The sequence below is a fragment of the Palaemon carinicauda genome, chromosome 19, assembly GCF_036898095.1.
Source record: "Palaemon carinicauda isolate YSFRI2023 chromosome 19, ASM3689809v2, whole genome shotgun sequence".
In the NCBI taxonomy this organism is placed as follows: Eukaryota; Metazoa; Arthropoda; class Malacostraca; order Decapoda; family Palaemonidae; genus Palaemon; species Palaemon carinicauda.
This window is the reverse complement of record NC_090743.1, coordinates 73,470,353-73,485,352: the sequence shown is the minus strand read 5'-3', so window position 1 is coordinate 73,485,352 and position 15,000 is coordinate 73,470,353. Positions and strand designations below refer to the sequence as shown.

Below are 15,000 nucleotides of genomic sequence, written 5' to 3'. Positions count from 1 at the left end.
CCATTTGTTGGCCGGTGATTAAGCTCCGACTGTTTTTACCGAATTAGTCCGATAAAATGAGACTGCTAACTTGACCCATGAGGCACTACTACATAAGAGATTACGTTGCCAGATATGAGCCTGATTAATTTCATGCAATTATTCAATGGCTGATTCGAGAAAACAGGCCTTGTGCATAACGGCATGAAGGGTTACATTGATAATAATACCTCTCCAGTATTTTTCCTGTGGCAATGTAGGATAATAGCTTTTGGGTTGCATGACCATAAGGGTGGGGGCATGGCAAACGCATTCTGGCTCGTTATTTAGAATCATCAAATACTCATAGAGCCCAAGATGGACTCTCACAGAGGGAACGTAAGCTGTTTCTTATCTCGACAGCAAGTAAGAGACATTTAGAGCATCTTGTTCCAAGAGGGATCTGAACGTTCAATCTCCCTCGTTCATTCTGCCCACTCTCAATGTCTTCATTTGCTTCCGAGGAGTGAGAGAGGAGAAAGGATTCTGGTATTGCATATTGCTTTGGGAATTCCTGGGCAATATAACTATCTCGTGTTTTCTTTTCTTTTTGAGTAGGATTTTGATAAAAAGAAAGTATTGTATCTTACTCGAAAGATTAACATTAATTTTTACTATGAAAATATTGTACCCATATCACAAAAAGCAAGACATAAATAGCTTTGAACGGTTCATTATCTATATATCTTCAATAGGCTACATTATATGATCCGATTCTGTTCAAAGAAAGATGATGAGTACACTTTCATGCATTCACACACAGACGAACACACGCAAACATCTTATTTATATATACATATATATATATATATATTTATATATATGTATATATGTATATAATATATATATATATATATATATATATATATATATATATATATATATATCTATATATACACACATATATATGTGTCTGTGTGTATGTTTGAGTAAATATGTATATACTGTATATCCCCTAAAAATAAAAAGCAAGTGTCTGGCTATATATATATATATATATATATATATATATATATATATATATATATATATATATATATATATATATATCCATATATATATGTATATGTATATAAATATATTGATATTATTACCAACCAAGCTACAGCCCTAGTTGGAAAAGCAAGATGCTACAATCCCAAGGGCTCCAACAGGGAAAAATAGCCCAGTGAGGAAAGGAAATAAGGAAATACATAAACGATATGAGAAAAACTTAACAATAAAATATTTTAAAAAACAGTGTCAACAACAAAACAGTTATGTCAGATATAAACTATAAAAAGACTTATGTCAGCCTGTTCAACATAAAATCATTTGCAGCAAGTTTGAAATTTTGAAGTTCTACTGATTCAGCTACCCGATTAGGAAGATCATTCCACAACTTGGTTACACCTGGAATAACTCTTCTAGAAAATTGTGTAGTATTGAGCTCCATGAGGGAGAAGGCCAGACTATTAGAAATAACTGCATGCCTAATATTACGAACAGGATGGAACTGTCCAAGAAGATCTGAATGTAAAGGATGGTCAGAATTATAAAAAATCTTATACAACAGGCTAATTGAACTAACTGAACGACGGTGCCAAAGATTAATATCTAAGTCAGAAATAAGAAATTAATAGACCGTAAATTTCTGTCCAACAAATTAAGATGAGAATCAGCAGCTGAGGACCATTTAGGAGAAAAATAATCGAAACAAGGCAAAATGAAGGAATTAAAACACCTCTTCAGAATAGATTGATCACCGAAAACCTTAGAAGACTTTCTCAATAAGCCAATTTTTTAGGCAGTTAAAGAAGGAACAGACAAGTGTTTCTCAAAAGTAAAATTTTAAAAGAGCCATACAAAGTTGAAGATGCTGAGATCAGGATATTGAGGAGCAACTGTCCTTGATCCACTTACAATCATACTTTGAGTTTTGCTAGGATTCAACTTCATACTCCATAATTTACACTAATATTAGATAGATCTCTATTGATGGATTGAGCAACCCCAGATCTACATTCAGGAGATGGAATTGATGCAAATAGAGTAGCATCAGCTGTATAAGCAACAAGCTGGTTTTCTAGGCCAAACCACATGTTATGTGTATATAGTATGAAAAGTAATGGGCCAAGAACACTACCTTGTGGAACACCAGATATCACATTCCTATAATCACTAAGGTGCCCATCAACAACAACGCTTTGAGATCTATTACTTAAAAATTCAATAATAATGCTAAAAAACGACCCCCCCCCGCACTCCCAACTGTTAGTTTGAAAAGAAGGGGCTCATAGTTAACACGACCAAAGGCAGCACTAAAATCAACTTCAATCATACAAACTTCCTGACCATAATCAAGGGATTTCTGTACAGTATTGGAGATTGTAAGAAGGGCATCACATGCTTCAAGGCATTTAAGAAAACCAAATCGCAAACCGGAGAACAGATGATTACCTTCAGCAAACCTATTAAGATGTATTGCCAGAAGACGTTCGAAAACTTTAGATGATATGGGAGTTAAGGAAATTGGGCGGTAATCAGTTGGACTTCAGCTACCACAAACGCATTCACATAGTGGAGTTACATTACCAATTCTCCAACAAGTGCTAAAAGCTCCTCTTCTTGCTACCTTGCGCAAAATAACAGATAACTTTGGAGCTAAGAAATCTGCAGTCTTTATAAAAAACAAAGGAAAAACACCATTTGAGTCTACTCCTCCCTAAGCATCAAGGTCTATCAACAGAGCTTTAATTTCACGAGATCGAAAAGCTAAACTAGTTCGTTTAGCCGTAGGAAAACAAAACCGAGGAAGTTCGAGATCCTCATTATTCTGTTTACTGTCAAACAAATCATCCAAAAGGGTTGCCTTTTCCCTTGGACAGTGAGTGATTGAGCCATCTGGTTTATGTAACGGAGGAACTGTTGCTTCTACACCAAAGAGTGCAGATTTAAGGATAAGCCACCACTTATGTTCCAGTGTTTTATATATATATATATATATATATATATATATATATATATATATATATATATATATATATGCATATATATATATATATATGATATGCGTGTGTGTGTGTGTGTTTGTGTGTGTGTGTATGTTTTTTCTTGTCACACTGAACGTCAACCATTCCGCAAGTTATAATCTACAAATTGCCCTAAATGCCGCGATGGTTAGGAATAGGGTTGGAGGAGGGTTGAATCTGTGTGTGTGTATGTTTGTGTACATATATATCAAAATATTTAGCCGTCGATTTTGAAGCATGGCGTACACTAGTGTATATATATATATATATATATATATATATATATATATATATATATATATATATATATATATATAGATAGTATATACAGTATATACATATAGATATTGACGGGCAATGCCAGTTCAAATGTTTTTTTTTCCTAACTTGTTTCTCACTCGGGTAATGTTGCGATTATGGTAAAGAAAAAAAAATTCGATGTGGAGGATGGAAGAAGAAGCCTGTAGGTAAACAACTTTGTTGCTGCCCCTACTAATTTTTGCTTATTTCTTGGGCCATAGCTGCAGTTTCGCCGAGAAAATGGTGTGAAGTTGCAGGCAATTTATGCTGTTAGTGCTGAAGTAAGCATAGCGAGGGTGGGTGTAGTGACAGTGCAGTTTTAAACCTTGAAAATTTCATTAAGCTCTCTTATTTTGAGTTGTGGCCCCTCCCCTCTACCATTGCCTAGGTGGACTGGAAAGTCTGTGCTAGACTGTGGCGATAGTGGTGCCATCTATTGAGTGTTTCAGCGACTAGTTTCAGTGTAACATTATGGCATTATACTCAACACCATTCAGGAGAAAGGACTCATTTGGGCTGCAGTTTACTGCATACCCTACTATGTGGGTTGTTAGTAAAATGTTATTTACAAACATAAAATTGGTTCATAACTCGATTACAGGAGATCAATTTATAAAAAAGAACAAAGTAATTGTTAAAGTAGTACCAACTGTGTTTACGAAGGCCAAGAAGTATGTTTAAACCAGTTGGGAAATGTAAAGATTGTGAATCTTAGCACGTCCATTACGTATGTTTCAATTTTGAATTTTCCTTACGGACTCTCTGATGAAAAGATGATTGAGGTTTTATCGAAATATGGCAAAGTGGAAGGAATCGGACAAAACAGATATGCTAACGGACCATTCAAAGGGCAAACGGGGGTCAGGACAGTGAGAGGGAAACTAAAAGAGAATGTTCCTTCATCAATTACGGTTTTCGGATTTACCTGAACTATCATGTATAATGGGCAGCCACGAACATGCTTTGGATGTTGGGAAATAGGTCACATAGCTAAAAACGGCAAATACAAAGATGTAAGGTAAAGGTTTAAGAAGGAGAGTTCCGTCACCTGCCTACGGAAGGGAAGGATGAAACCAACGTAAAAGAAAATGAGTTGCACAAAGGCAATGTAGAAAATGAGTTGCACAAAGGCAATGTAGAAAATGAGTTGCACAAAGGCAATGTAGAAAATGAGTTGCACAAAGGCAATGTAGAAAATGCAACAGTTGAGGAAAGCAGAGATAACCAAAGTTAACAAACTACAGATATAGTGACTGAAGGAATGGACAGCGATGAAGAACCAAATTCAATGGAAGAACATGTACTAGATTACACAACAGAAGAAATTTTAAAGGATAATTCGCAAGAAGCATCTGAGGAAGAAAAGAATGAAGGCGACTCTATAAAACTTTGGAAAGGCACAACAAAAAGGAATGCTGGAAGTGAGCTAGAAGAAGAAACGAAGGAAGAACTTGTCTTAGTAGAACCTTTGGACTGCATAAGAGAAGAAAATGTTTATGGAAAACTGGAGAAAAGGGTAATTGATGGCGAGCCAAATTATGAGGATGAAAGGGATCTTTTAGAGGACAGTCTTGATAACGAGCAGGATGATGATGATAAAGGAAGGCTAGGAATTATGGTTTCCCAAGCAATTGGTGTCAGTGAATTGCGTACGTCAAAAACAAAGGTTGAGAATCACATGGAGGTTAAAGAAAACGAGTTATTAACAGAAAACGAGGCAGCAAGTATAGTAAAAGGAAAACAAGAGGGAAAAAATGCATTGTGAGGAAACATATGAGATGCCAATGCCCAAACATAACTTTACAGTAATGATATGGAAATGGAAACATGGCATACACAAACAGACTTTAGTAATAAACTTAAGATAACCCTGAAAAAAAAAAAAAAAAAAAAAACACCAGTGTCAAAACATGGAAGGGATGAACCAGAATTTTTCATCAGATGATGAAACAGGAAAGTGCACTAAGCAGCTTAAAGAAATGTAACCAACCTATACTCTATTTTTTATAGCGGTGCATATTTGCACTCGACTCACAGGGGTGCCCTTTTAGCTCAGAAAGGTTCCTGATACCTGATTGGTCGGAAGTCTTTTTGTCCGAACACCTTCATTGTTCTCGAATGATTACCAAGTAATGTGAATCGAAACTTATTTATTAACCTATATTTCTCTATCAGATATATGTTTAGTCAATAAACAATGTGAAAGAATAAATATATTATAAAGAATCGTCTTGGTAAGTCTAAATTTAATAACACAATCCGCCGAAGTCAACGACAGCAGCTGGTTTTCGGATGCACGCTTTGTAATTTTGTAATTTTTCACATATTCTAACACAAATTGGGATAGATTACACTCAGCATAAGTTAAACAAGTTATTATAAACTTTCTTTGAATACCAGAACTTACCAAAACACATGGAATTAATAAAACCCAATATTTGTGAAAACTTATGGGGAGGTAAAAGAACAGCCTCTAGCGGCCTGGCGGAAAAAAACGATCCCTTCTGACTCGTTGACGCAGTTTGTTTTTTTGCTTTCGTAATATAGTTCGGCCTATTCCTTTCAGTTTAGATAGTCTTACATTGTTTCTCTTCGTATTGTTTTGCTTAGTATTTTCCCACATTCCTGTTCCTCACCGAATATCTATCTGTTTTCCCCGATATCCCTTCTTTCATATAGGCCTATGTGATATCCGCACTACGATTCCTTATGTTTTGCACCTTACGTCAGTAAGTATGTAAATAATAATAACAACATAAATTTTATGCTGTGTAGCAAGTATAGCCTATTCTGTAAACCTGATATTAAGCATAGTATTTTTTTTATTCCCGCTTCTACACTATTTTAATGAGACTTGCACGCGCTTCCCTTCAAGCCATCGCTTTCGACAGAGGATAAGAAATAAGGAATCGTAGTGCGGATATCCCATATATGAAAGAAGGGATATCGGGGAAAATAGATAGATATTCGGTGAGGAACAGGAATGTGGGAAAATACTAAGCAAAACAATACGAAGAGAAACAATGTAAGACTATCTAAACTGAAAGGAATAGGCCGAACTATAATACGAAAGAAAAAAACAAACTGCGTCTACGAGTCAGAAGGGATCGTTTTTTCCGCCAGGCCGCTAGAGGCTGTTCTTTTACCTCCCCATAAGTTTTCACAAATATTGGGTTTTATTAATTCCATGTGTTTGGTAAGTTCTGGTATTCAAAGAAAGTTTATAATAACTTGTTTAACTTATGCTGAGTGTAATCTATCCCAATTTGCGTTAAAACATGTGAAAAATTACAAAATTACAATGCGTGCATCCGAAAACCAGCTGCTGTCGTTGACTTCGGCGGATTGTGTTATTAAATCTAGACTTACCAAGACGATTCTTTATAATATATTTATTCTTTCACATTGTTTATTGACTAAACATATATCTGATGGAGAAATATAGGTTAATAAATAAGTTTCGATTCACATTACTTGGTAATCATTCGAGAACAATGAAGGTGTTCGGACAAAAAGACTTCCGACCAATCAGGTATCAGGAACCTTTCCGAGCTAAAAGGGCACCCCTGTGAGCCAAGTGCAAATATGCACCGCTATAAAAAATAGACTATAGTATTGTCAATGTCTTTTACATAATATGGTCTGGTCGATCTTTAGGTCTAATGACAGACGACTCAAATTTGATTGCTTATATAAAGAATAAAACGTAAAAAAGGAAGTTTATATTGAGTAAAGTTTATGCAAATAAACTAGACAAGGTTTTTAACAAAGAATGTGTACTCAATGCTATTGTAAGATAAAGAATAAAATATAAGATACTTTATAGGATGTAAGACTTGCATACTTTATTTGTAAGGGTTGTAATTTGTTATTGTGTATATTGTTTATATGAATGTATAAGAAGCCATTGTATTGATCCTATTGTATACTTCATCAATAATAGGGAAAACACTGAAATAAAGACCTGATGAGCCTTGAAATTGAACATCGTAACACAGGCTTTCCTGAGGATGTATTTGCAACTGCAGTGTTTATGAAAAGGTAACTTTTAAAGGAAATATATTTAAAAAAGTTTCAGTTATAAGAATAAAAAAGTATAACTGATCTATAAATTTACTTGTCTGTGAAAAGAGTGCTTTGATATTATAAGTATTTCTTCAATAAAAGATAAAAGATATTTATATATCCATTTGCATATACACAGTATATGTTATTAAAGAGCTTTAATGACAAAATACTAATGTAGATACGGCTGTGATTGTATACAATTATTAATATTTTCGAATGCTAAATGGGAGGGAGTTATATCAATTGCACTATTGTAATTACGATTGTTTTTATTAATAATATCATTATTGTAGTAATGCTATCATCATCACCATCATCATCATGCCCTGTATTACCGAGCAGTGATATTGATAGTTCTCATATTCCTGTATAAATCGTATGTAACCCACAATTTCGAAAAATGAAAAAATAAAAAATCATCGTATGGGAGGAGTGATGAAGCACAGTCCAACTTGGTCAACGTAACTGCGTCATTGAAATATAAATTGTGAAAACCTCTTGATTGATTGCCAGTTCAAATTGAGTTCTATTTCAACTAAGTTTGGAGCAGTCTATCTCCTCATTAATTTTAATCATTAGCGGTGTAAGTGTAAAAAAAAAATTGCAGAAATCTGGGTGAGATTTTGCGTATGGATGATATGCGTGAAATTTAAGATTATATCGTATTCATTTTTCATCATCATCATCATCATCATCATCATCTCATCCTACGCCTATTGACGCAAAGGGCCTCAATTTTAGATTATTATTATTATTATTATTATTATTATTATTATTATTATTGTTGTTGTTGTTGTTGTTGTTGTTGTGGTGGTGTTGCTACTGATATTAAATTGATATTAAGATCACTATGATTATACTGTGCTTTGAGGCACAGTCACCATCTTTGCTTTGACATAAAGGAAGAAGATAATCTTTAGCATTTTTTTTTTATATTGAACAAAGAGAAATTTATTAAGGAGAAGTCATTAAGTTGCGTAATTAATTGGTCATCACACTTCAAGGAGGAGTGTAAAAACACGACCTAATGGCAAGAGCAATTAGAAATAATGGCGATAATGGCTAATGGCAATCGGGAGTAGAGAGGTCTAAAAGATAAGAGCCGATAAGCGAAGGGTATATGGACGGGAAATGACGTCATAGACCGCCATTTTATTTATACTGTGGGGTCACTTGTTTACTTTCAGGGTCATACACTTGGCCCTGATCGTTTATTTAAGTTTATTCATGAGTACGATTATTTCATCCTTTTCTTTCTGGGGTGGTTTGTCCCCGTACGCATGTTTAATAATCTCCCCTATATAGTGAATAGCAATTGTTTGTTAATATATATATATATACATATATATATATATATATATATATATATATATATATATATATATGTCCCCTTACGCATGTTTAATAATCTCCCCTATATAGTAAATAGCAATTGTTTGTTAATATATATATATATATATATATATATATATATATATATATATATATATATATATATATATATCTATATATATCTATCTATCTATATATATATATATATATATATATATATATATATATATATATACTGTATATATATGTCCCCTTACGCATGTTTAATAATCTCCCCTATATAGTAAATAGCAATTGTTTGTTAATATATACTGTATATATATATATATATATATATATATATATATATATATATATATATATATATCCTGTCATGCCTAGCGTTATTGTCAAACGTATGACTACTCGATCTCTTCATGTCCCTCAGGGGGAAAGGAAGTAGTCATACCCTGGAGAGAGGGGAGGTTACCCTGAGAGGTACACTTGGAAGTTACAGTCTCCTTAAAACTAATGAAACTGTCGTGTTGTAGTCAGGAAAGCGGCTTGTGGTGGGATCGGTTAAATCTGTGTGTGTGCATAGCTATCTAAATATTTAGCCGTCATTTTGACTAGTCGCGTACAATAGTATGATAATAAACAACATGACGTGTACAGTTGGCTTCATTCATTCCGGTGCACTTCATGGTTAGCAAGGGAGACGTCTGACAGCTGAACATTGTAGTAGGTAACGCTGAGTTTAGCAAAAGAGAAACTGTTACTAACGCTGCCTGTAAAACGAAATCGCTGAGCTTATAATACGTGATCAAAAGCATATATATTAACTTTACGATATGATATTAAGGACTTTTTATCATGTGTTTACAAGCTCAGCGACTTTATTGGCAGCGTGCCAACAGTTTCTCTTTTGATAAACTCGGTGTTACCTCTACAATGCACAGTTGCCAGTCGTCTCCATAGTTTTCCGTGAAGTGTACCGAAATTAATGAAGCCAGCTGTACATTGCGTATTCTTCCCTATTAGATAAAAAAATAGTTGGAGTTGTAATTCTTATCTTGGATAATAGCTACCCAACGGGATGAGTTCACTTTTCTTCAGGTTAAGTACTAAGGTATTTACCAATGCAAGGGAAGGATCGAAATAGCATAGGGCCAAAACTTGCTTCGTTATCTAACGTGAATAAAGTCATATTGAACTAAACCGAGCATTAGCAAAATACATGGAATACCTTAACTGACATTCACCTGTTTCAATAAGTTCAGTGACATTTATTTCCCCTTTATTAACACCACATTTGCTTGTTACCGGGGTGGTAACTGGTAAGGCATGCATGGCGGTTGAAATTCAATATTTTTTACCACCACAGCAATATATAAGGAGTTGGATAAACTTATGTAATACATATACCGAGTTTAGGTTTTGGTTTCTAAATGATTATATAAACGGTACATTTACAGTTATAGATAACCACCCTAAAACATGAATAAGATACTAAAATTTGTAATTTTATCTGATTCTTATCACCCTTGGTGAATCTCCACTATTTAAAATTTTCTCAGTACACACACACACTATATATGTACTTATGTATGTATGTGTATGTATATATATATATATATATATATATATATATGTGTGTGTGTGTGTATGTATATATATATATATATATATATATATATATATATATATATATATATATATACACACTACGCACACATATATTATATATATATATATATATATATATATATATATATATATATATATATATGATATATATGAGAGAGAGAGGTTAGCATACCGATACTACGCAAATGCAGTCATTATCAGTCCGTTTACGTGATAATATTGGCGGCCATATTATTTTTGATATAGCAACCCAACAAGAATCCATGTGAAATAAAAATGAGTTAAATTATCCATCTAGCCTCCTGGCTAGTACAGTGGTAACGTGTTCGCCTAGCATTCGCATGGAAGCAGATCGATCCTCGTCAGGGACTGTGAGTTCAAGTGTTTTTTTTTTTTTTTTTTTTTTTTTTTTTTTTTTTTTTTTTTTTTTTTTACTGTGGAGGCCACTTCTGTGGTTGGGCACTAAAGTATGGGTTGAGGGGGTTGGTTGGGCTTGCCCGGCTGACGTTCTAGTGAGTTTCTATCCTGATTAAACTGCAACTGAAATCAGACACCTTTAATATTGATCAGATGTAACGGCCCTTAGTGTCCTCTTCACTGCAGCTAGGACCAGGGAGGGCCAGGTAATGGCTGCTGAGGACTATGCAGATAGACCTATAGGCTCCCCCAAATCCCTCATCCTTAGCTTACAAGAATTGTGAGGTTGCAGACACTAAAGGAACTAACAAGTTTGAGTGGGACTCGAACCCCAGTCTAGCGATCACCAGGCTGGACGTTTCCAACAGCAACACATCCTCTTAGCTTTAAAAAAAACATAGATCAAGATGGTGAAATAAAATATCGACTTTCAATATACTGTAACCTTGTTTATGTTTTTGTATGCACAGCTGGTTGTTTGTAAGTGCACGTATGCCTTTGTTTATCTGTGTAATAATATTGTCTCATACTTAACGGCAAAAAGTATTATATCTTAGTATCCTTATCAGATATGGCAACATGATTTTCTTTGAGTTTTGAATGTAATCAGATACCAAATACATTTCCTGTCTGACATCTTTACATGCTTATGCTATTCACAATGCATCCATTTATCCTAAATGGATATATTTCAGGAATGAATGAAAATGCATAAACTGTTAAACTGTTGTGTCAAATAACTAATGGTGGAAAGAATTGTACTGTACTCTTCGTCAAATCTTGCGAAATAATTTTTCTTTTAATTTCACATTCAGATATTGAATAGATGGCCTATCTAACATCTTTAGATGCTTATGCTAAACACAATGCACCCTTTTTCCTTGACACCCTTGTGTCTGCCACCTCCCACCAGGTGCAGCCAACGGTAAATTCGTCAGATTCAGGTTCTCAGGCCATCAAGGTCATAAAGGTAAATAGATAAGACCAGCGCGATCCCTGACGCATATACAGTATAGTCCATTATGTTAATTATTTTACTTGCCATCTTGACTGCTATGTAGATGTAAGTGGGTGTGGATTTTGAGACGTATGGTAAGCTCCAGTATGTGTCACATTAACGAAAAGAAAGTTTGCCATGTTGGTGTTAATTACGTTTTTCTAAATGGCTATGAAAGTTTTGCCGTTTCTTTATTTATCGGTAGGGCGTTGTGTTGCTATTAGTCTTTCACATGAGTAAAAACACACGGAGTATTTGTATGGGCGTGTTTATGAGGTTTAGGTATATATATATATATATATATATATATATATATATATATATATATATATATATATATATATATATATATATATATGCAGTATATATATATATATATATATATATATATATATATATATATATATATATATATATATATATATATATATATATATATATATGTAAATGAGAACGAATGGAAAGATATGAGAGGCCTTGTCACTAGAGCTAACAGACAAACAAAGATAACAAGCGGCTGACGCATACGACGTTGGAGATAACCTTGTTCCTGTGCTGTGCCTTGATAACACTGTCAACATGAGCACGATCGACGACAACTTGGATGTTGAAAGCGTATTAGGCTACGAAACGTCATCGCAAAACGCCTATTCCTTGTCTGCACCTCCCTTTTAAAGGTTTAATTTTAAAAATCAGTTCCGCCCATGATTGTCATTACTCTCTCTCTCTCTCTCTCTCTCTCTCTCTCTCTCTCTCTCTCTCTCTCTCTCTCTCTCTCTCTCTCTCTCTCTCTCTCTCTCTCAACTTCTAGGGTTTTATTTTTTAACAATGATTGGAGATTTATGATTTAAGTATTTATGAATAATTGATGAAGCGGCTCCTTTTACTCCATAGTAAATAGAAACATAAACTCCGTTGTTGAATATACCGTTGAGGATTTCCGGGATTGGTTACGTTTAATATTAAAGATTTAAAGAAATTATAACGGACAGTTGATAGCCGGCATACCAACGATAGGACAATACATGGCGTAAATATTCGTTTAGCATTTCTGCTAAAATTTCCCTATTTTTTTTTCTTTTATTTCGTCCTCCTATTACTGAGTCATCCTGCCAAAATATATTAAAATTACTTTGGAAAACAAACTATCTTTCCAGTTATGTTAATAGATGTATTATAAAGCATTTGATAGTTTATGTAGACCTATCGATAAATGGATAGAAGTGTTTACATAGTGATAAATCATCAATTATGTCCATCAGAAGTAAGACATTTAGAAGGATTCCATAATTCCAAGAAAAATTATCAAAACACGCTCAATGATTAATCACAAAATGACGATATATCTATTTTGGAATGCCATGATAAACTGGTTAAGTTCATCTTAAGAAAACGATAGTATACCCAGATGAATTCTTAACTATCATGTAGCCGCAAGGAAGCAAATAGGAGACCTAGTTTTATCTAAATCTTTGTCAACCACAGGTTTACAATAAGAAAATAGAATCAATCATTTGCATGAACAAGCGTTACAATGATGTAGAATTAGCAAATGTCTGGTACAGTCAGGTGCATATGTAGGTAAAATTTCGAATTATGTATTAAACTACCACAAATTTTGAAACCCTACCGTGAACTAAGATGTTTATAGCATATGAGTTATATACAGTATGTATATATATATATATATATATATATATATATATATATGTATATATATATATATAAATATATTTACATATATATATATTTACATATAAATATATATGGATAAATATCAACACAACATCGTGTTCAAATAGAAATAAATTTCTACCTCATACTTGGGATCGAACGCTAGCCCCTTCTAATGAAAGGCCAGGTCGAAACCAACCATGGTTGGTTTCGACCTGGCCTTTCATTAGAAGGGGCTAGCGTTCGATCCCAAGTATGAGGTAGAAATTTCTATATATATATATATATATATATATATATATATATATATATGATACATCATTATTACTTTCATTTACTTACCCCATGAAGCTTGTAATAAAGGCCACAGGCATTGCACACAGGTTCTCCGTTGTTGTTCCTCCTCCAAAGGGTTGTGTTGGTCGTTTGACAGTTGCTGCAGGTCATTCCACTCCTTCGGGGTGGCTGAGGGGTTGACGCCGGTGTGGGATACTTTGATAAAAGGAAAGAATGGTTTAAGTTAATAAAAAAGGACTTTTCTTATAGTGAAGGAATATATAAGATGGTATGAGACACGTTATAATAAGTGTTCTTAAACCATAGAATTGTTATTATTATTATTATTATTACTATTATTATTATTATTTTTATTATTATTATTATTATAATTTATTTATTATTATGATTATTATTATTATTATTATCACTATTATTATTATTATTATTATTATTATTATTATTATTATTTTTTTTTTTTTTTTTTTTTTTTTTTTTTTTTTTTTTTTTTTAAGCTACAACCCTTGTTGAAAAAGCTGGATGCTACAAGTCCGAGGGCTCCAGCAGAAGAAAGTAGCCTATTGAGGAAGGGAAATGAATAAACTATGTAGGCTAGAAGAAGTAATGAATAACAAAATAAAACTTCCTCATCTTAGTAACAATGTTAAAATAGATCGTTCCTATATAATCAATGAAGAGAGAGTACTGTGCATGAGTGTGCCCTCAAGCAAGAGAACTCTTAACCCAAGACAGAACCCTGGTTGGAAATGCAGAATGCTAAAAGCCCTATCGGAAAAGCAGCCCAGTGAGGAAATGAAATAAAGGGATCGCAAATTAACTCTAAAAATTAATAAAAGAACAGATTTATGGTATTTAATGACCAGTAATATCGTCAATATAGAACAGTTATAAATAATCTATAAAACGAGATTCATGTCTACCTGTTCAACTTATATAATATTTTAAGACCTGTAACAATGTTAAGTAGATCAGTCATACGTGAACTATAAAATGAGATTTATATCAACCTGGTTAGCAGAAAATAATGTAAACTGTTTCATCAACAAACTACATATGTCAGCAACTTTCATTTGAAAATATACAAGAAACAACTGTATCTTTATATAACTTTCATTTGAAAATATACAAAAAATTGCACAGTATTTCTATACAACTTTCATTTGGAAATATACAAGAAATACCACAGAATTACAAGATACAACTTTCTTTGGAAAATATACAGGAAATCACACATCAATTCAAGAAACTGTGACAAGATTT

General features: G+C 33.4%; 1 protein-coding gene across 6 annotated transcripts in view; it reads right to left on the bottom strand.

The window, feature by feature from the left end:
• LOC137658673 (GATA-binding factor 5-B-like) overlaps window positions 1–15,000 on the bottom strand; it is a 126,520-nt gene that overhangs the window by 37,186 nt on the left and 74,334 nt on the right. For all 6 annotated transcript variants that reach the window (XM_068393626.1, XM_068393621.1, XM_068393623.1 and 3 more), the window contains one exon: window positions 13,786–13,935. In XM_068393626.1, coding sequence (XP_068249727.1) covers window positions 13,786–13,935 — 150 coding nt within the window. The remainder of the gene's footprint in view (window positions 1–13,785; window positions 13,936–15,000) is intronic.